This window comes from Anolis carolinensis, chromosome 4 (assembly GCF_035594765.1).
Source record: "Anolis carolinensis isolate JA03-04 chromosome 4, rAnoCar3.1.pri, whole genome shotgun sequence".
Lineage (NCBI taxonomy): Eukaryota > Metazoa > Chordata > Lepidosauria > Squamata > Dactyloidae > Anolis > Anolis carolinensis.
In genome coordinates, this window is record NC_085844.1 from 216,311,861 (window position 1) to 216,335,057 (window position 23,197).

A 23,197-nucleotide genomic window follows, 5' to 3' on the forward strand; every position below is an offset into this window, starting at 1 on the left:
CCCCCTGATTACAGAAAAGACTCATTGCTGAGCCTGGAAACTCAGGTTTCGGTGGTGGCCAGTGGAAAATTCGCACAATTAAAACTTGTGCACCAGGTGCATCTGTACCTTGGGAAGTCAGACTTGGCCACAGTGGTTCATGCTCCGGTTACATCTTGAGTAGACTACTGTAACGTACTCTATGTAGGGTTAACTTCAAAGATTGCCTGGAAGCTTCAAGTAATCCAATGGGTGGCAGCCAGGTTCCTTACTGGAGCAGCGTTCAGGAATCACACAGCTCCCTTGTTTCATCAGCTCCACTGGCTGCCAGTCTGCTACCGATCACAATTCAAAGTGCTGGCTTTAAATCCATGAATGGCTCTGGTCCAGCATACCTGTCCAAATGCATCTCCCAGTTAGAACATTAAGATCGGCTGGGGAGGCCCTGCTCTTGGTCCAACCGTCTTCGCAAGATTGACTGGTGGGAACGAGAGACAGGGCCTTCAGGGCCTTCTTGATGAATTCCCTTCCCAGCAAAATTAGATTGGCCTCGCCCTCCTGGTGTTTAGTAAACAACTTAAAAATTGGCTATTCGAGCAAGCATTCAGTGAGTGATAACAGCTACGAAGCAGTGAAATAATAACCTTGGGATCAATGCAATTGTTTAATGTTTTATGTTTTATCTCAATGTCTATGTTTGAAGTTTTATATTTACAATCATATGCTATTTTAGATATGTGATACATTTTTATATTGTGAGGCACTGAATTTGCCACTTACCATGTTGTAAATCACTTTGAGTCCCCCCAGGGGTGAGAAAAGCAGTATAGAAATGCAATAAGTAAATAAATAATAAAATATGGAAGATACTTTGGCTATAACAAAAACATTCTTAAATACTGGTGGTTGGTGTGGCGCATGGCAGACCACAGTAGGCCAATGTACCCCCCATCCCTGATAATTGACTTTCCTCATCATAAAATGTATGTGTGTCAAGTGCGAAATCCAAGCCTTTGCCCTAAGCAGACATTCCATTCTTATCTCTGATTCCAAGCCATGTCAGTGTCATATATTATTTTCTTAATACATTAAAGACATTTGAAATTTAAATCACTTTTATCTCTAGTCACTGATAAAAGTGGTTTTTCATCATGTAGTGTTGAAGAGATCTTTTCCACCCTGCTTCAACAACCACAATCTGGCTTGCCATCCCAGTGCTAATAACAGCGTCCTTTCCCTGGCAGGATCATTTCCCTCCAGCTCAGCAGAGCTATAGGGAAAAGAAGATTATAGATCCATGCCCTAAATGTTCAAATGAATACTAACACATTCTCAAGTATTAAAACCTCCAGAAATATAGTATGTGTGCATGCAGTCAAAGGCTCTGCATTTATTTGAGGCAAAGTCAGAGGATCATTACAAAGAAAACTGCCATGTCTCTAGCCTCAGTTATTCATACAAAGACCTAGAAGGAAATTCATGAGAAGGTAGACTAAAAAACAAGCTAATGCAGGAGTGGGGAAGTGTTTATTAAGAGATGAAGAAATGGGAGATACAGCTATGTTTGGTTACTGAGTACAGACAGAGCCTTGCATATACACAAGAGGAATAAAAAAATAACCAGGCTTTTGTAAAATGGATAAGCAACTTTCCGGCTTTGGGATCAAAAGTTTCCTCTTTTTCTTTGCTTTAAAAATAAACAGCACCCCTTATTTGTATGGGGAAAGAACATACCAATGGTAAAGCTTGGAACCACAGATTTTGAGAAAGTGATGTTTTGTTTAGAATTCATTTTTGAAAGGTCCATTAAGTGCTGCTGGGCTGCCTGTTGACAACGATCAGCCAGAGAATTACAACAGCACAACAGCCTGTTCAGGCTCTCCCAAAGAAACCTGGGAATGGCGGTTTGATGAAGACGCTGGGAATTTTGCAAGAGGCACAGGATCCTCCCCTCAAAGTCCCACAATTCCCAGAAAAGGGGATTATGATCAAACCTAAATGGCATATGTGATATACATATGCCCGGAAGGGTTTTCAATGTACTCTTTTCTTCCCTAATAAGTGCAACCAAAGCTTACACTAAAGCTGAATATAAGGAAATCTTAAGAGCCCCTCTTCCTTTGCTAACAACTATGAGAAAAGATGTTCTGGGGAAGGGAATACTTCCTCTTTCCCCAACAGTTTATTTTCCATGAAAATCCCAACTAGGGAGGTAATAATAATAATAATAATAATAATAATAATAATAATAATAATAATAATAACTTTATTTTTATACCCCGCCTCTGTCTTCCCAAAGGGAATTGGAGCGGCTTACATGGCGCCAGGCCCAGGTGGATACAGACAATATAAAAACACAACAATATAAAACAAATCAATAAAACATAGCAGTAACTTGCCTGGTCTGCATTTTTATATGAACATAACCTGCTGAATTTATATGTGAACCAACACACTCTTGCAAATTGAAATCTGCAGGTTTCAGCCATTTGCAATCTGGTTTACAACTTTTAAAAAATCTGCAAAAAATGAGTATATTAAGGAAAAGGGTGCACAAAAACTTCATTATACTGATGGAAAATGCTTGCAAAAAGCGCATTCAACAGAAAATGTGCATATAAAATGTTTTTTTTAAAAGGGAGAAATCACAGAAAATGCATATCTATGAATGTTAAGGTGGACATCAGGGATTTTTTAGCATTTGCAAACTGACGCAAAGGTGGGCTGAAACAATTTTGCCATTGGGGAATGAGGAAGGTGTGAAACTGAAATGCCAAAATTGGTCCATCCTTGCTCCCCATCACCATCAATTCATTTTTATTTCATGAGAAAGGGGGAGACTTATAGTCTTCCTTTATGCAAACAGCAGTCTGGAATACTAGGAGAAACAAATGAAAATGTTCAGTGGCCCCATTTGGCCCGAGTACTTGTTCTTCATGGTTGCGAAGCCCTTACTAGATCAAAAGTGATATCACTTTCATTATGAGACCTAACCAAGTTCGTTTATGTCAGAACTTGGGAAAAAAGCTACTTTTTGGGGACAACAGCTCTCAGAATCTAATTGAAATGGTAGTTGCCCATGTTGGCTGGAAAATTCTGATAGCATTAGTTCAAAAATGCCCCCAGGCTCTAGTTTCTCCATAAAACTACAGTTGAGCATTAAAGCTTTTATTTATAGAAGTGAATGGCCTCTGAGAAAAGAGGGGTTGACTATTCCTGGAATAAAACACAGCATCATCTCCATTATATGTTTTCAGCTATGCTGAAATAAAAACATACTCACATTCAATTGAGCATTGGAGCTGCAGTGGAGCAATGGGTTAAAAAAATAAAGTTATTAAAGTTATTATTAAACCCTTGTGCCAGCTGGACTGCTGACCTAAAGGTTAGGTTGCTGACTTGAAGGTTGCTGGTTCGAATCCAAAAGATGGAGTGAGCTCCTGTTTGTCAGCTCTAGTTTACGGGGACATGAGAGAAGCCTCCTAGCAGGATGGTAACACAGCTGGACGTCCCTGGACAACGTCTCTGTAGACGGCCAATTCTCTCACACCAGAAGCAATTTGCAGGATGTTCTCAAGTCTCTTCTGATACGGTCAAAAAATCAATTGATTTCTATTTCATATGAATTGTTTTTAAAAGAAAAGGAAGTTTTACAATGTCTTGGATTTTATGCAATGTCCCAGGATCCATATTTGGTTTTTCAAATTTTAAAAGTCACTGTCAAAACTCATATTTGAGTAGGGATTTGGACATAGCTTCAAAACGCAAAGAAGGCAAACTTACAAACTTGAACATGAATTCTCTGTTTTGGATATGGCATCTAGAAGAATAGGTCTGATAAGCAACGCCTTAGGAAACTGGTCAGGTTACAGAGGAAATAGTCAAGTCCAAGGATGGGCAACTTCCTCTAGAGCTTCCTGGTCTTCAGCTTGTGCTAGCCAGGACTTATGGGAATTGCAGTCAAATAATTCATATTACATGGATCATATTTTTCACATTTCTATACTAGTTATTTGTTACAAACCAATGACTGGCTTTAACATGACTCACTTGGATGGGAACAGAATCTAAGGTGATCCTGCTATAGTCCCTTATGATACAAGAAAGTTATTTTTATAGTAAACATAGACATGGTTCCCCTGTCAAAACATTTGAAAACATATAGATTATGTTCCACTTTTGCACTGCCATGTTACACTGGACAGCCAATTGACTATCCTATCACTAGTCATAATTCCTCAATGATATTTTGTTCTTTTAGACAAAATGCTAGCAAGGCTATTTTGTTATAAAACTTCTATGCCAAAATGGAGGAAGGATGCAGGTGATGTTCAGGCAGGATGCATTCAAAAGCGCTTTCCCATTCCCCCAGTTGCAGAAAAAAGGAAGCATTCCACATGAATACAGAGGAAGAAAGCAACATTGAAGGAGAATAGGATGAAGAAGAGCAACTCAGGGAGGAACGCTTTCTATGAACGGTAGTGCTTGATCCATCCACATGCTGGCTCTCTTGAGGGAACCTCAGTTATTGTTCATGATCCACCAGGATGCTGAGGAGACAAATGCAAGAGGTTTACCAAGATAAGATACATAAATTGGGTTACCATTTATTCTTAATCATGAACCTAGCTAAATCATAACAACCTTGACCTTATCAAATGGGGTCTGATCACCATACATATCTCTTGTCAAAGGCTTTCATGGGTGGAATCATTGGGGTGCCATGTGGTTTCTGGGCTGTATGGCTATGTTCTGACAGCACTTTCTTCTAACATTTTGCCTGCAGCTGTGGCTGGCATCTTCAGAGATGCCAGCCACAGATGCAGGAGAAACATCAGGAAAAATGCTACTACAGCACTGACATACAGCCCGGAAACCACACAACACCCCATACATATGTCTTTACCTGATAACTGTAGCTGTAGTGTTGTATATTAAACAATAATTTCCTGTGAGATATCATCAAGGAAACTGAGGTTGAATAAATCACCATAGAATAAGAAACTGAGGAGATGGTGCATGGCATAATTTGAAAGTAAATCAATGCTACATTTGAACAGGACCATCTTGAGCATAAACTCAAAACTATGTATATTTTTCCTACAGAAATTAAGAATGGTTTTCAGAATGCGCATTAAAGAAATCATGAGCAATTACAGAAGTTTTACTGCCCTGATTCATTTACTTTGGATCTGTGTGTGCATGCCCTTTCAAGTTGCCTGTTGATTTATGGAAGCCCTATGGATTTCATAGGGTTTTCTTAGGCTTCATCAACATGGACCATTTAATGCATTTCAAAGCTAGGTTCACACTGTAGTGGCCAGACAACAAACTCCCACAAAAGAGTGAAAAAGAAAGCCCTTAATGTGCCTCAGTACTCTGTGGTTTGTGGAATCACCATCCAGGTATCAAAATACAGTAGAGTCTCACTTATCCAACACTCGCTTATCCAACATTCTGGATTATCCAACGCAATTTTGTAGTCAATGTTTTCAATATATCATGATATTTTGGTGCTAAATTCATAAATACAGTAATTACTACATAGCATTACTGCGTATTGAACTACTTTTTCTGCCAAATTTGTTGTCTAACATGATGTTTTCATGCTTCATTTGTAAAATCATAACCTAATTTGATGTTTAATAGGCTTTTCCTTAATGCCTCCTTATTATCCAACATATTCGCTTATCCAACATTCTGCCGGCCCATTTATGTTGGATAAGTGAGACTCTACTGTAGTTCCAGGATTTTCTATTTCATCTGCATAATGAAACCACTTTCTTCAGTATGATTTTGAAACTGCATTAAATTGTTACTGTAGACATGTCCTTAGAGAAGGAATGCTCAGAGGTGGTTTGAGTACCTCTGAAATCAATCATTTAGTGTTCATTGGATGGTCACCCATCCACATTCTAACAAAGGCTGATTTGCTTAGCTTCTAAGCTCAGATGGCATTTGGCACCTTTATTGCATTTAAGCCTTTGGATATGCCAACTATATTGCGCCAAATTGCTATGTGTGTGTGTAAAGAAATCCTTGCAAAAGAAATCCTTGCAAAGTTGGTTTGCAAAGGGAACTCTGCAAAAGAGCTCAGCCTTTTTGCAGAGGCAAAGCCACGCCTAAAACAATGTATCTTTTTTCTGGCAGGTGGCTGAGAATGTCAGTTGGAATTTGAGCTTGGAGGGAGAGCACAGAAAAAGACAACAAGGCTCTCTAGCTACGGTCAAGTAGCTAATTTGAACATGCTATGCTGTATATATTGATGCTGATTGATTAGGTTATTGATCTTATACAACTACATGGAAATTGTACGATTGCAGAACTGTTTTGTATTTCATCTCAACAAGCAAGAGTAAAGTTTCCTTTGTTCTTTTTAATTCCTCTCCCTGGTCTGAGTCTTTTGCGCATGGTGTTATCTGGATGCTACTGATTCCGCTATACTCTCACCTGGTAACAAACTAGTCATTTTCATTTTAACAGCTTGTGTTATCCTGTGATCCTAATAAAACTCAAGGTAGCATTCACAAGTCACCTTGGCAACCTCTCATACCTGCTTGAACAAAGGAAGAATTGTTTAAAGTTACAGACAATGCGGTTGCTGTTGCCCGTTTTTGGTCAAAAACGATTTAACCACTTGTGTTCCCTCTATTTTTATCAGTTTTATACTTATTTACGCAATGATTTTGACATGAAATAAAATAAATACTTGCTTAGGTTAGTTTGTTTGTTGTAGTACTTATGCACTGCTAATGTATTATAATCTCTTAATCTAAATCTCATATATTTCAGTAAGGCTGTGTATCATGTCTTCTGCTTGTCTTTGCGGTTTATACATATCTTATTTCCTGCTAGTGATTATAGCACCAATAATAAATACATATCTTTATGTGCCTGTTTAGATCTCTCTCCCCCCTCTTCTCCCTCTCTCTCTCCCCCCCCCCTCTCTCTCTCATAAGCAAACAACTGTACTCATAAGCAAATAAATGTATAATAGTCTCAAGTGTATGGTTGGGGAACTTCTGGCCTTCCAGATGCTATTGGATTCTAACTCCAAGCATCCTAGGCTATGCTAGTGCTGATAAGTCGCAGTTCAGTGATATCTGGTATGTCATACAATATGGAAATTAGTTTTGAAATTCCCAGTTAAATTAGAGCTAGGCAAATACATTATTAGGGCCACTTAAATGTTCCAAAAGTGGCACAACCATTCTCCAGAACTCTTCATCATACAAAATGGTACATGATGATTAGGGGAAGGTACTAAAAGTCCAAAAGTATTGCACACTGTATTAGACCTTGAGTGCATATGCAGGTCCAAGATGAAGATGGAATGTGCTTGAAACAGTGTTCTGTGTTCTCAGAATAATCTTTTGAAATAAAAAATGTGTGGAAAAACCAGGAAGCTGTATTGAACATTGTCCTACCTGGAAATAGCATAGTGGTCAAGAGTTCTGGCGAGTCCAGTATGCCCATGATGGCACGTTGGAACTTCATACTAGATTCTGATTGCACATGGCTGTAAAGGAAGGAGGAGAATTGGAACAGAATACATTTGGACCCTTCTAAGGACAATAAACAATCCATCCTATCAAACCTCATGCACATAGCTGACTTCCTAGACTTTGCTCAGTAGTAACAGGTATTCCTTAACTCAGAGTTTTCCAACTACAGTAGAGTCTCACTTATCAAAGATAAATGGGCCAGCAGAACATTGGATAAGTGAAAATCTTGGATAATAAGGAGTGATTAAGAAAAAAGCCTATTAAACATAAAATTACATTATGATTTTACAAATTAAGCACCAAAAACACAATGTTTTACAAGAAATTGACAGAAAAAGCAGTTCAATACACAGTAATGTTATGTAGTAATTACTATATTTATGAATTTAGCACCAAAACATTGCAACATTTACTACAAAAACAATGACTACTAAAAGGCAGACTGCCTTGGATAATACAGAACCTTGGATAAGTGAAGCTTGAATAAGTGAGACTCTACTGTATTTCATGTTAGTGACACACTTTTTAGGCATACATCATTTCATGACACAGCAATTCGGTTTTACTAGCAAATCGGAGGCAAACCAACCCCTTATAAGAGGAATGGACACTTACATAAATTGTAGACACAACGTATCTCATATTTTTAAATATATATTATTTATTGCTTATTTCACATAGACTCAGAGGTCTCTCATTACATTCTCGTGACACACCTACACGCTGCAGCTGACATATTAACATGCCATGATGCACAGTTTGGAAAGCTCTGTCTCAACTCATCAGAAAATTCTGAAGTACTCTGCCTATCCTCTATGGCCCCTTCTACACTGTCCTATAAAATCCACATTATCTGCTTTGAACTGGATTGTATGAGTCTACACTGCCATATAATCCAGTTCAAAGCAGATAAGCTGGATTTTATATGGCAGTGTAGAAGGGTCTAAGTCTTCCATGGTCCAGCAAACCTTTCTACCACTTTGAATCATAGAATCATAGAATAGTAGAGTTGGAAGAGACCACATGGGCCATCCAGTCCAACCCCCTGCTAAGAAGCATGAAATCGCATTCAAAGCACCCCCGACAGATTTGCTTTTATTTTCCCACAAACTCTTACGATAAGGATGTATTGGCATAACACTAGGCCTTTAAAAATGTATTATAAATGAGACCATGCTTTGCTAGTCCCTTATCACAGCTTGCTCCATTCTTTCTTAAAAGATAGAAAGGAATCTGTAGCACATTTGAGACTGAGAAAAAGACATTTCTAACATAGTGTTTTGTGGACTCTAGTCCACTTCATTGCAGGTGCATTCTTTGTTGTTGTTTTGTGTTTTCAAGTTGATTTGGACTTATGGCAACTCTAACCTACATTTTTCTTGCAACATTTATTCAGATAATGTTTTTTGCTGCCTTGATCTGATGCTGGGAGAGCGTAGTTGATACACCCAAGGTCACTCTATGAGTTTCCATGGCAGAGCAGAGGTTCAAGCCCTAGTCCAACACTTAAACCACCGCATCGTACTGTCTTTCCCATTTTAATGTTTAACAAATTCATTCTTTGTCAGAACTTTGTTAAACATTCTGATATTCTTTTTTGGTATTTCTTAAGCATTATCAATTTGTAGCAGAATGGTTATTTCCTCCTATTTCTGTTGCATGAACTCAGACCTATTCTTTTTAAAAATCCCTCAGTCCTGAGGGTATGAGTGAGGAACCTCTAGAGCAGTGGTTCTCAACCTGGGGTCCCCAGGTGTTTTGGCCTATAACTCCCAGAAATCCTAACAGCTGGTAAACTGGCTGGGATTTCTGGGAGTTTTAGGCCAAAAACATCTGGGGACCTCAGGTTGAGAACCACTACTCTAGAGATTTGAGGGCTCCAGTCACAGATTTCAGGTTCTGAGGAAGATTTGTATCAAACCTCAAAACTAAACTAGACATGACTTTCCATGCATCTGAATTTGTTACTATCATAAAGGAATCAAATAAGAGAGGACCAAGCAAGGGTAAAAGCTAGGACTCCAGGACTGTTTTTAAGATGGTAAAGGTCAACATTAGCAACCAGATTATTATAAATTTTGTATACTTAGGGATACTTGCCAAGGAAAGGCATATTAAATTTACCACCCATATAACAGAAACATCCTTAAAGAGGAAGACTCTTACAAGCACAATATTTATTCGGAAGCCCCTTCCATCTGTTCAGCATAGCTGCTTCCCAAATCAGTATGCATGGGAATGACTTCATGCAACCTTACGTATCTCCAACATTATGTTGCGCTATCAATTTCACAGATAAAAACCAAGGCATATGTTAATACACAGCATAAGAGTGAGATCAAGATTGTTAAAGCCATTAACATTCTGAGGATGCAGCTTGGTCTAATGCAGTTTCGGATGTATATGTTCACCAAAACTCAGCCAGCTTTGAATTATTTTCCCCACCTCCAGAAGAATACCGTAAGGAGCCACCCACCTTTTCCATGAAGCCACATCTTGCCAGAACTCATAGAGGATGAAGCATGTGTCACTCAACATCATTTTGTGGGCGGATACGCTATAGGAAAAGCATACAGAATTTGAAGAAAATAGTTGTCAATGTGTATCAGGCAGTGTGTTGCTGTTGGGGTTGTATGCCTTTGCATCTCTGATAATCTCAGTCTGGTTTTTGTGATCTTTCAAGGAATTTTGGACTTAGTTGACTCTAAGGAGAATCTATTATGGGTTTTTCTTTGCATGATTAACTGCAGAGGGGGTTTTCCATTGCCTTCCTTTGAGAGAAGGTCAACAAATGCATTTCCATGGGGATTTGAACTGTGGTCTCCAGAATCATAGTCCAGTACTCAAACCACTCTATCACACCAGTTTTCCAGGCAGTGTGTAGTTGATATAAAGTGGAATTTTAGTATTGACAGTTAATTTCACTCTGGTATCATAATTACTTACCATTAGTGACTCATGGATGGATTCTTAGTATTGCTTTCATAGAAAAGATAATGTGCCCATGCCAGTGTTAAAGAACACTCAGTACTTTTAAAAGAGCTTTTCTGACTTTTGATAGCGACCAAATTAATTACTTCAGCTTTGTCGGATAGAATAACAAACACCCAAGCTTTTATCTGCTGCTTTGAATGTCTACACTTTCTTGACTTTAAAGAAATTGCTAGACATATCAGGTATTTTCATTCAAAGGAATAAATATTAATATCATACCTCTCTTTGGAGGGGTCATTCATATAATCATTTAAGGGACAAATGAAAGGTCATGCTTGACATGAAATCTGAAAAGGCACTCTTGGTCCCTTTCACATTGCTTAATTATAAAACCTTGATACCACTAACTGTTGCTTTCCATCCTACTGAATCCTAGGACTTCTGGTTTTGTAATGTTTCACCAACTACAAATTATACATTTTTACAGTATGTAACCATGGTAAATTAAGTGGTATTAAAGTTTTATCATTGTGAATTGTGAAAGAGATCCTTCTGCCAACTTTTCCCAGTCAGTCTGGTCATATTAGGAATACATGGTCTTTCAGGTGTTGCTGGTATCCATTCTCTTCAACCTAGCCAGAATAACCAATGGTGAGGGATGATGAGAGTTATAATACAGCAATGTATTGTAGGCTTCACATTTCTCATTTTTCTGCTATTGTTTAGCTATCCGTTCATATTGTTCTCCAACCAATGATTTCGTAGGGCAGTATATCATATCAACACACAGCAAATAGTGACCAAATGTTATGGGGAATAATGTGGTAGTGGAGAGAATTCAGCTTGGTTGCTGGTTTTTGTGCCAATTACATGTTGAAGAATACATTGCCCCCTAAAACTTTTGGGATTTTCCAGCAGCCATGCTGATTCTGTTATAACACCAAGCAATTTAAACAATTTTAGAACCACATAATTTTTATAATGTGAGTCTTAATTAACAGCCACTGCATCTTGATTTGCATGCTCACCAGCCATAAATGTGTTCCAGTAAACAATGAAGGTGTGCCAACAAGGATAATTTACTGGTTAGTCCATTCCAAAGTGTTTGTAATATACATATTAATACATAAACACACTTTGTTGGATCTAGTTTTTCCATTATTGTTGCAGAAAAAAGAGATTTATTTTCTTCCAAAAGTTGGCACCTAAAATTTAGGCTATCCTTAACACATTTCCTTTTAGAAATGTTTATTCGTAAATTCAGAGGTGCGTATGTGTGGTAGCTGATCATCATGTCAATGCACACCTTTTTCTATCTTTCTGTATATTTGGTTATCTGTACAGAAATATAAGTAATAATATTTCTCTTTATCAAGTAGGCTTCGTCTTGTCTTGTTTATGGGGCTGTTAGGTGGACAACTTGCGTAGTTCATAGATGTTTATCAGTATGAAACAGCCCTGTATATACTCAAGGTTCTATAAATAATACCTCCCTGGCAGTTGGCAGAGTGAGTCAAGTTCATTCTCTGAAGACAGAGGGTTCAGCTGAAGCCACAATTACTGTTTCTAAAGATGTTTCTTATCCTAGCAACCTATAAAAGTCAAATGCTGGAAGACTTACTGTAGGCAGCTGCTCTGTCCAGATGTGATTTCTGTGTAGGATTGGAACGCCTGGCAGAATGCCTCTAATCCACTTTCTGCCACTGAAATTTGTCTCTGTGCCACCAAGATGTGCTGCAAGAAGAGAAAGATATGCCAAGGAGTGGGTGGGGAGCTCCAATTATAACATGCAATGTTCAAGGTTATCTTGGAAGGAAGACCTTCATCTTTGATTCCAGAAGCAAACTCATTAATTATGAGGATGAAAGTTTAGGGAGAACTGCTTAATGACTCAGCACAGGAATTTTGCTACATACCACCAAAACATTTATGTTTTTGGGTGTTCTCATTTTTACACATAGGAACTTGGGCAACCAATTAATAATAATGACATCAAGCAATTACAACAGGAATGATAACTTACAGAATCTCTTCCTTTGCAGACCACATTATCTTTCAGGGGTTCCAACCTTGGACTCTAAACGGACAGAAATGCAGAATTATTGCAAAAGGTGATAAATTAGCACAAATGGAAAAATGTATATAATGGACCCCAGAATCATCTTTTACATTTGATTTTCACAGAATCACTATAAATTAATACTAGAATGTCATAGATGTATGTTGGAGTAGACACTCTGCATGACACTTTATCACAAGATGCTGAATAGATTTGGTATACCATTTTTTGTGGAAGTAAAGCCTGCCGTGGTATCTTAGAGGACTACATTAAGATTAATCTTCATTCTATGTATTGCTATTTTAACCTGCTGGCCTACCTTACATTCCAGTTTGTCAATAAGCTGCTGTAGCTGATCAACCTGAGTAGTCCAGTGGCTGTTGGTGTTCACACAAACACCTAGATGCAATGCAGAGAAAGGTCTGAGATGAAATTAAATGATGAAAACACTTGGAACAGAAGGGTTTTGGCTGAATAAAAAGTGAGACAGACAGAACAGCAAACCTTCACTCTTTCATTTTATAACAAATCAGGGAGATTTAGTTGCTTTGTAATTCTTCCACCTTTCCTTTCACCCAATCTCCCTATCCCCAAGCAAGGCAATGTTCCATTCTCTCTGTCTCACATAATGTCTTTTCTTGCATGTTCAAATATTTCATAAATAATTTACTCTGTGCTTCAAGATAGACAGGAGACATATCTGGAAATGAGCCATGACCACTTCTAATATTGTATTATCATTCGTGGGCATCCTTCCTTATGTCATTCCTGCAATGAAAACTAAAGTGGCTGAGCCTTACAGAAAATACTGCTTCAAGCTTTTTATAAGAATGCTGTTATGATTCTGTCTGAGAGATGAAACACATAAGAGGAGACAAGTGATTGCCACAGACCACTATCTACACCATCCATCTCCTAGGCATGGAATGACATAATCAAATCCAGCATTTCTCCATGTCTGACACAGAAGTGCCAATACACAGAAATAAAGAGCAGGGGAAAACTAAAAATAATTATCTCAGTGTATACATTTCTTTTCCTTGACATGACTGGGAAGACACAAGTAGGAGGGAACTCTCTGTCTCCTTATAATAGCCTCTGACTTGCAGTATGTTTTGAAAAAGAAAGACAATGTCTTCTAATGAAGACATTGAACTTGTTGGGATAGGCATACTAATAACTTGCTAACCTCAGTAGCAAATGGTGGCTTTTATGCATGAACCTTCATAAGTTAAACTGAAATATAGAATTTCTAAATAGAGAATTTTATGCACGGACCTTCATAGATTGAACTAAGATACAGAACTTCCACATCACTGTGCAAGGCAAAGCTTTTCCTCATATGTTGATAATGAGTTATCAATTTCTGAGTGATTGAGTAATCAGCAATCATGGCTATGTGAAGAAATGTATTGCTATTTGCAATGAAAGAATATGGACGAAATTTCTTGACAATACATCCCTCTATCCAATTTACACATACTGCTCTAACAGAATCCACTTATACTGTAGGTAATTGCAGAACCTCTCTGGTAATGCAGTCCATTCACAAGAGAAAGTCTTAGAAAAAGATTTATTACTTATGTTGCTAATAAAGTTTGTGCAAGAAAGTCCCAGTTTTTCTACCCACTCCTACTACCCCCTCCCTCGGGTCCATGGCAAGTCAGTTCATGCTACTTTTTTCAGCTCAGTCCTCCCCCCCAGAACTGTTATCAGACTTTTCCCAAGAGAAATATTTTTAGAGATCCAGGTGTCATCTCTGCCTCCCCATCGGTACCTCCTTCTGGCCTTGAACTGTCTAGGGAGGATTTATGGTGTTTTGTTTTTCATAACATCAGAAATCTGGTCCTGACACATATTAGAACAAATACTAACACAGCAGTTGTTCATACCTGTGGTCAGCATCCCTGAGTAAGGATCTGTAGGAGACAAGCAGATGTTCTTCTGAACTCTACGGCCACATCTTTTTATAGCACGTGGGCCAACAAGAGTTTGTGATTTCTTTACGTTATTCCTAAAAAGCACAGAATTATCACAATACACTCTTAGAGACCATTCTTGGTGTGTCAATGGATCAAAATAAAATATAAATTTGTCATATTTTCAGAAGAGGTGCTTCCTGAAGTGTTGAAATATGCTTCTGTGGAATAGCATATGGTTTTCCTTCTTTTTGTATCATGCAGTTAGCATGTTTTGTATTGTGACTGACCATTTGGAAAGTATACACTGGTTTAATTTGAAAGACTGGTAGCTGAGACATGTATCTTTGAGAAAATTCCATGGTGAGAAGAAAAACAGGTTAAAAGTGGAAAATAAGTGTTTCCCATAACAGCCTACTGACCTTATGTAACCTTATGGAAGCAAGATCACTAATCTTTCAGTAGAGGAAGACAATAAAAATAGAAACATAGATTCATAGAGCTGGAAGAGACCACATGGGCCATTTAGTCAAACCTCCTGCCATGCAGGAAAAGCACAAAGTATCCCTGACAGATGGCCATCCAACCTCAGTTTAAAAGCCTCCAAGGAAGATGCTCCCACTATGCTCTGAGGCAGAGACTTCCACTGCTGAACAGTCTTTACGGTCAGGAAGTTCTTCCTAATGTTCAGGTGGAATCTCCTTTTCTGTAATTTGAACCCATGGTTCCAAGTCCCAGTTTCCAGGGAAACAGAAAACAAGCCTGCTCCCTCTTCCTTATGGCATGTTTTCACATATTTATATATGGCTAATGTCTTCTCTCAACCTTCACTTCTGCAGGTTAAACATACCTAGCTCTTTAAAACGCTCCTCACAGGGCATGATCTCCAGACCTTTGATCATTTGACACCTTCCAGCTTGTCAATATGTCTTTTAAACTGTGGTGTCCAGAATTGGACACAGAATTGGCCAAAGCAGAATAGAGGGACACTATGATTTCCCTTGACTCATGCTAAACATCATTGTGACTTAAACATGAGGGTGTTCATTCGAGATAATTCATGTATTAAAAAGTAATGGATAATGGCACCTGGTGGTTCTTTGGTAGGATTCGCTCTAACAACCAAAAAGTAGGAACTTTGAATGTCAGTAGATAATTCCTCCTGACAACATTTATTATGCTTACCACTTCATCTGATGAAGGCTTCTTCTCTCTGCTTCTCTCCTCTGCTGGCACAGAGTCCCCCGGCATTCATAATGGAGGACTACTTCTGGCGGGAATCCATGCCAGCAGGGTGCCGATACTGGAGAGAAACGGAGCCCAGAGAAAGCCAGAAGAGGTGAAGAGGAAATGGGGGACAGCAGAAAAACATTGTGGGAAGTGATACCACAACCCCCAATGATGTCCAACTATAGGGAATGCAGCGTGACACTTCCCCGTGATTTCCCCCACGGTCCTTATATATGTATAATATGTATGTAAAAGAATATCTGCACAGCATTTGATCCAGAATCAAGCAGACTCATGGAGAGATACAGTCCATCAGACAGCTTTTGTACCTTTCTCTGCCAGCTTGTTCTTCAATGGTGTCTGAAGCCCACTCCAACGAAACCTGCAAGGATTGTAACTGGTTCATCGTCTCCCGCAATAGGAAGCGAGTCACAAACTGTTCCATCTTGGAAGAGCTCTCATACACCTGGAGGGATAAGGACACAATGGACAGCTGAATACTAGCAGACTTCTATGGTTCAATATCCAAATTAAGAATTTTCCTGAATCCCAGATCAACCCAGCAATACTTCAGAGATAAAACCAAAACTTGCAGAGCTGCAGTGAGATTTTTTTTAATCCAAGGATTCTCAGATACCAAATAAAATATAAATGGAACTGTCAATATCATTAGTAAAGATGAGAAACTATGCACAGAAATAAGCATTAAACACCAGGCTTCTTCTCATGACTGAGCAACAGAAAGTCTCCACTGCTTTGTTTATCAGGCAAACTCACTATAGCGTTTTGCAAAGTCTCTGGAGTGTGGCAGTCAAAAAATGAAATGTTTTGCCTGACATCACAGAAAAAATATTAGGTTCCCGAGAGGCTTGATTTACAGTTCCATCTCCCTGACCCAGAGAAAATTGGAAAAAGGAAATACTCAAAATTTAGATTCCCACCACCAGACCAGATGCATAAGGAGTTAGTGGTTAAGAGGAATGTAGACCCTTTCCTCCCCAAGATGTAGCTACTGGAGGTGGTTTTGGTGGTATTAAATAAGGCCATTGCACCCAAAATAAAAATCCAATGAGATTTCTCTTTGTCCCCAAATTTCTAGCATTAAAGTAACTTAAAACCTTTTAAATTATTTTTAAAATAGTGCAAACATAAGTGCATTTTTTTTAAAAAAAATAGTAGTCAGTTTATCTAAAAACTTCTTCTTCTTCTTCTTCTTCTTCTTCTTATTATTATTATTATTATTATCATCATCATTTGAAACACAACAAGATGAGTCCACAGCAGACACTCTGCTGACTGTTGTATTGGATCACATGTCAGACACTTCCCAAGTGTCTAGGACTGTGTGATGTATCAGCGAATAAGTGCAGATCCCAGTAAGGTGGCCTTTTGCAGCTGGCAGATGGTAATTTTGTCAGCGCCGATTGTGTTCAAGTGCAGGCCAAGGTCTTTAGGCACTTCACCCACTGTGCCAATCATCACTGGAACCACCTTGACTGGCTTGTGCCAGAGTCTTTGCAATTCGATCTTTAAATCCTCATATATTGCTAGCTTGTTTTTCTTGTTTTTCTGTCCAGATCATCCAGCTCTGCTTGTGTCCAGTTCACAATTCCATATTAGAAAAATGGGACTATTCTAGACACAACATGTGTAATCTATCCTCGGGAACCTCCACCCCCCTTAGAAAACCCACACTTTTTAATGCCCTGGTTGTTTGGGTTTTTAAATACACTACATAAAATCAAACCTTTCCCTTCTATGTCTATTTCATAACTGCTCCTGCAATAACAGTCTTTTTGAAAATTATGAACTCAGCTCCACCAAGGTTACAGCATTTGCTTCTTGTCATTTTCAGGAATTGTACCTAGGAAGTCTACACTTAAAAATGTGCGTTTTGTATGTGTGTAAATAGTAAATACTAGACTTAAAGGCTTTCTTTTTTCTTTCCAAATAGTGAAACCTGTTCCAAGTTTAAGGCAAAAACCTCCCTCCCCAAATTGTTGTACATACAGTTCAAATATAGACTAAACAAAAAGCAAAACAAATAAGTAATTATAAATACTGTCAAAATTATAATTACAAATCAAATAATACTTCAGCAAGCATTTTATACAAAACCAGTTTTTTTATTTTGTGTCAAAAGCATTACATAAATATATATGTTTAAAACTGATAAAATAAAGGGATCACAAGTTAGTTTTAGACCAAAAACGGGAACCAGCAACTGCATTATCTGTAGCTTTAAACGGAACAAACATTTGTATCCTTGCCCACAAGGCAGGGTATTGTAGGCAAGCATACAGATGTTTGTTTGTTCTGCTCCACAGTCACACAAGGTGGAGGATTCTTCTAGGTAGTGCCATTTTGCCAGGTTGTCTTTTGATCTCCATTTCTGAGTCTGTTCAGGGACTTCCAAGTTGCCCCTGGAGGAAGACTCTCATGGGGGGCCATCCAGTTGGGATTGCCTGATTTTGCTGCCCATAGGTATATTATTGCTATTGCTGGAGGAGTAGTGGTTTTCATGGAACTTTTCCTTGATTTAAGTCTATTGGGAGGAGGCTGATAGCCATACAGTGGGTGGCTTTCACAGTGTTCAATCTTATTTCCCTCGCAATTGGCAGCAACTTCCCGGCGCACATCGGGGGGTGGGGGGGGGGGGTGGTAGCTAGCTTATAGAATCTATCAACATGTATAGGTTTAAGACATCCTGTGATTATTCTACATGTCCCATTCAGTGCTATATTCATCTGCTTTACGTGGGCAGATTTATGCCAGACGGGGCAGGCGTACTCAGCATTAGAGAAAGACAAGGCCAGGGCTGATGTTCTTATTAGTTTTGGTTTTGCACTCCATGCACTCTTGGTACACTTCAGCAGGATGTTATTGCATGCAGTTACTTTGTGCTTGGTGTTCGCACACTGTTTCCTAAATTTTAGCGTCCAATCTAAGGGGATACCGAGATATTTAGGGTGGGAACCGTGTTCAAGCTCTTGGCCTTCCCAGGTAACCTTCAGTTTCCTGTTGGCTTCACAATTACATAGACAGAAAGCACACAAAAACAGTTGAGGAGCCTAGACCCTCTCATTGGAAAGGTTATTATATGGGGATTATTTGACTCACTTTGGCCTGTAAAGTGGCCACATAATTTGCTGTTAATGTTGTTGTGTGCTTTCTACTCACTTCTGACTCACTTCTGACTTCAGAAGAACCTATTACAGGATTTTCCTGCCAAGATTTGTTCAGAGGTGAGTTGCATTTGTGTTCCTCTGAGGCTGAGAAAGTGTGACTTGCCCAAGGTAACCCAGTATGTTTCCATAGCTGAGCAGAGATTTGAACCCCAGTCTCCAGAGTCACAATCTAATGCTCACACCACTACATCAAACTGGCTCTGCCTGACACATACGTACATATATTTTATAAAAGAAATATTATTAATTTATCAATTATTTTATTTTTTTATCTTTGCCAGCAATTCCATTCCAGATTCTTTTTTATATAAAAAAACCCCCAATACCACCAGGTTTTATTTGGGAAAGAAATGAGTAGATCAAAAGTCTTTTATCCACTGAGTTATGCTTCAAGCAAAGAACCTGTCCTTTTGCACATAATGGAAGAAAGGCAGAGTGTTCATGAGTCATGCAATTAGGGCTCAGGTAATAATGAAATACTACATACTCTCTCCTTTGCTTTTCTGTGTAATGAGTCAGTGACAGTAATGATCTATACTGAATGGCTACTTCATCTTTATCCATTTAACAAACTAATGTGAGCAAAAATCTATTAGGCTTGACCTGATTACATAACTGTGAATTCACTAATCTAGCATCAAAGTTCATCTCAAAAGACTATTCTTTAAGGGTTGTTGTATGTTTTCCGGGCTGTATGGCCATGTTCTAGAAGTATTCGCTCCTGACGTTTCGCCCACATCTATGGCAGGCATCCTCAGAGGTTGTGAGGTATGAAGAAACTAAGCAAGGAATGTTTATATATATCTGTGGGAAGTCCAGGGTGAAGGAAGAACTCTTGTCAGTTGGAGGCCAGCGTAAATGTTCCAGTTAATCACCCTAATTTGCATTGAATGGCTACATCTACTAGCTACTTTCTGCCTAGGGACATTCTTTGTTAACTGCCCCTAGTTCCCATGTCTCAGAGTGATGCTTCTTATTTACTGTTCTGATTTTTGAGTTTTTTTAATACTGGTAGCCAGATTTTGTTCATTTTCATGGTTTTTTCCTTTCTGTTGAAGTTGTCCACATAAACAGCATCCACCCAAACATCCAATTCACCATGGAAAAGGAAAAGGAAGGAAAACTGCCATTTCTAGATTTCTAGATGCTTGCCACAGATGTGGGCAAAACGTCAGGAGAGAATGGAACATGGCCATACAGCCCGGAAAACATACAACAACCCTGTGATCCCGGCCATGAAAGCCTTCGACAACACACTATTCTTTAAAATTGAACTCTTAGGTCTAGTTGGATGTAAGAAGACTGAAATCTTTGTGCCATCAGGACATGGTTTGTGCTGCTAGAAAAATAAGACAATTGATGGAGACATTAAAGCGAAACACTGGTGGATGAAAAGAGGTTTCTGCCCATTCTCATTCTTTGAAATCTCCCTTCTTCCCATTTGTCTGGAAAAGAATATTTGAAAATATTTAAGAAGTGTTTAAAAGTGGGTGGCTCAAGTGTTGAGGAACTCTGATAAGGATAATCTGAGATTGGGGAAAATCTGTGCAACAAATCTGGGAGGATTTCAGTGCAGAAATGTTTTCTATACAGAAAATGCTGTTTCTGCACAAAAAAATTCCACATGTATGTTTTCACAGAATACATACCAAGCTGTAAATAGTCCAAAAACCTTATAGTTTTCCACAACTTTCTTGCAAGTAGGAGAAAAATTGTAAAATTATTCATTCTTTCTTGTGCAAATTAAATTTATGATTCTTGAATCCTCACTACCTTCAACATCGTAACACACAGTCATTACTATTTTTGTTTTAGAAACAGATTTGCTTTAAAAAAGAGAAAGAGATTCAGGTGGCTGGAAATACCCTTTTTGCACCTTTTAAGACCTTTCTCAGAGATCTATACATTTGCAAAATTTGCAGTGCATTTCAGAGCGAAAATATATTAACATATAAACATTCATAGCATCTAAAAACACTTGCTTTCAACTTGCAGGATAGCCTTAAATGCAAAATGAGAACAAACTATCATGGTAGAAGATATTTGGGATACTGGTATAGCTAGGGTTTAGCATCTCCCTTATCACTCAATATACCCCACACTTCCACCTCATTAGAGTCTGGTCAAATTTAGATGATCATATCTTGGTTTGATGATATGAGTTATGAAAAAAGCCTTTGACCTACACTTACAACTCCTTCCCTTCTCTCTTACTAATGCAAGAAACCAAATGAAGATGCCTCCAACCATAGTTTTCTGCTTCAGAACAAACTTCAGAACAAACTGAGCTCAAAATGGGATGTCATTTTGAAGCTTCTTAGCTTGGTAATTCCAGATTCTTAGTTTAGATGTTCAGATGAATTCTGGTAATTACAGACCTCTTTCATTGATTGATTGCAATAGAAAGGGAGAAGTGCATTTGGCTATAGCCTGAGTCTCATATTAAGAGAACAGCAGGATATTAATTGATTCATCTCTCTATCCAAGATACTATCATCTGAGTGTTATCTATCTGCTAAAAACACTCTGTCCTATAAGCTGAGATTTATAGCCCTGGCTTATTTGAGGAGAGACAAATCAATGTGATAGGTTTGGATGTGACAAGAATCATGGAAGACGTGTGGTTTGTTCAGCTACTCCTATGTACAGTGGAAGCAATGTGGTGACACGTAAAAGCATGTTCCTCATAAACAACATATCCAAATTACCAAAGGACATGAAAGGCAGCTGACAATTTAATAAATCTATCCCTCACTCTTAAAAAGAAAAGACATCTGGGCATTCACAGTAATAGATCAGAACCAAAAACAGAATCCCCAAAGAAATAATTATACCCTTAAAGAGATAAAGAGAAAAAAATGAAATCTGACACTAATTAAAATTGTCCCCTTTCTAATCTTTCGTTAGCTCATCTTCATATTAAAGTCTGCAGTTCTAATTAAAGAACCTATATTTAAGGATTCTTTCATTAGTTTTATTACTTCAGTGACTCATTTATGCAGAGAAGTGTATAATGAACAGATGAATTAATGAAGTATTTTGAAAATGTCTGTCCATAAGGTTTGACTATATAGTGAAACTTTACTCATTTTCTATGCATTGAAATGTAGTGACTTCTCAAAAATGAGGTATAATGCAAACCTTATGTTCTGATTAAAGAGAAGCAACACAGCAATTATTTTATTTCACCTTTAAATTAATGAAAATTAGCTAAGTGGTTGTAAATTCTAAACAAATGTACATTGTGTAGGATGTCAGGAATCATAAATTACATGAAAGCATCTTTAGTAAGTGAGTCACTTCATCCATAGACGGCACAAGCACTTTAATTTATTACTGCACTTCGTTGATTCATTCATATGGCATCTTAGATGGATGTGAAAGTGTATTCAGATGGCGGGTGTATGATTCAATGTCTAAACAATTTTATAGGACTTCAGGAGACTACATTCTGGAGTTCCAGATCTGCCATAATGTTACTTTGAGTAAGGTGTGAATTCCGACTCTCGGGTATTGATTTGTAATGAGGTTAGAGTCCACACAGAGGATTATGTTGCATTTGAATAGAGGTATGTAAGGCATTCATTTTGTTAGGGTTTAATGAACAGATTATCTATCTATATCTCCTGGTATTCAGACTTGTGGTGTATTCCATAAAAGAAAAATATGTCTGCCGATATATGCACCCTTGCAAAATATTTTAAGAAACCACTATGCATGTTTCTACAATGAACAAACATGGGGATTATGTCATCAATTATGGGGATTATGTGTCCCTCAAGATGTTGCTGGACTGCAACTCTCCATGTTCTTCACCATCGGTTCTGTTGCTGAGGGTCTATTGGGATTTATAATCTAACAATATCTGAAGGTTGCAGGGTCATTAAGCAATTTGTGCAGCCCTTCAGAAAATGAATACAAAATATGTAGTTTCTTTCAGTATGGAAAACTGCAACATTTCACAGAATCACAGAACATTCATACAGTAGTAGTAATAATAATAATAATAATAATAATAATAATAATAATAATAATAATAATACTTTATTTTTGTATCCCACCAACCATCTCTCCGAAGGGACTCGGGGCGGCTAACATGGGGCCAAGCCCAAAAGAATACAAGGTATAAACAGTTAAAATATAAAGCAAAACAATAAGAATAACAATATAACAATAAAATAAAATAGATTCAGGCATGCAATTATACAAGTAAAACCATAACAGCAAGATAAAAACAACGGAAAAAATCATAAAAACAACTTCAGTAGACTTGAATATACCAAAGGAAAACATTCACAGAAACATTCTGCCCGTCCTAAGTAGTTGCCAACACTAAATGTAGCAACAAAGGGTCTGAGGTAAGTGTAGGTTCAGATTTGGGAT

At 38.1% G+C, this 23,197-nt stretch overlaps 1 protein-coding gene across 1 annotated transcript in view; it reads right to left on the reverse strand.

Moving 5' to 3' along the window:
* Nucleotides 1–1,487: 1,487 nt before the first annotated feature.
* Nucleotides 1,488–23,197, reverse strand: part of necab3 (N-terminal EF-hand calcium binding protein 3) — a 103,985-nt gene continuing 82,275 nt past the window's right edge. The window contains exons 6-13 of the mRNA XM_008109993.3: nucleotides 15,956–16,092; nucleotides 14,370–14,491; nucleotides 12,797–12,876; nucleotides 12,442–12,495; nucleotides 12,040–12,152; nucleotides 9,961–10,041; nucleotides 7,407–7,498; nucleotides 1,488–4,529 (exon numbers count right to left, since the gene is read on the reverse strand). Coding sequence (XP_008108200.2) covers nucleotides 4,501–4,529; nucleotides 7,407–7,498; nucleotides 9,961–10,041; nucleotides 12,040–12,152; nucleotides 12,442–12,495; nucleotides 12,797–12,876; nucleotides 14,370–14,491; nucleotides 15,956–16,092 — 708 coding nt within the window. The 3' untranslated portion in view covers nucleotides 1,488–4,500. The remainder of the gene's footprint in view (nucleotides 4,530–7,406; nucleotides 7,499–9,960; nucleotides 10,042–12,039; nucleotides 12,153–12,441; nucleotides 12,496–12,796; nucleotides 12,877–14,369; nucleotides 14,492–15,955; nucleotides 16,093–23,197) is intronic.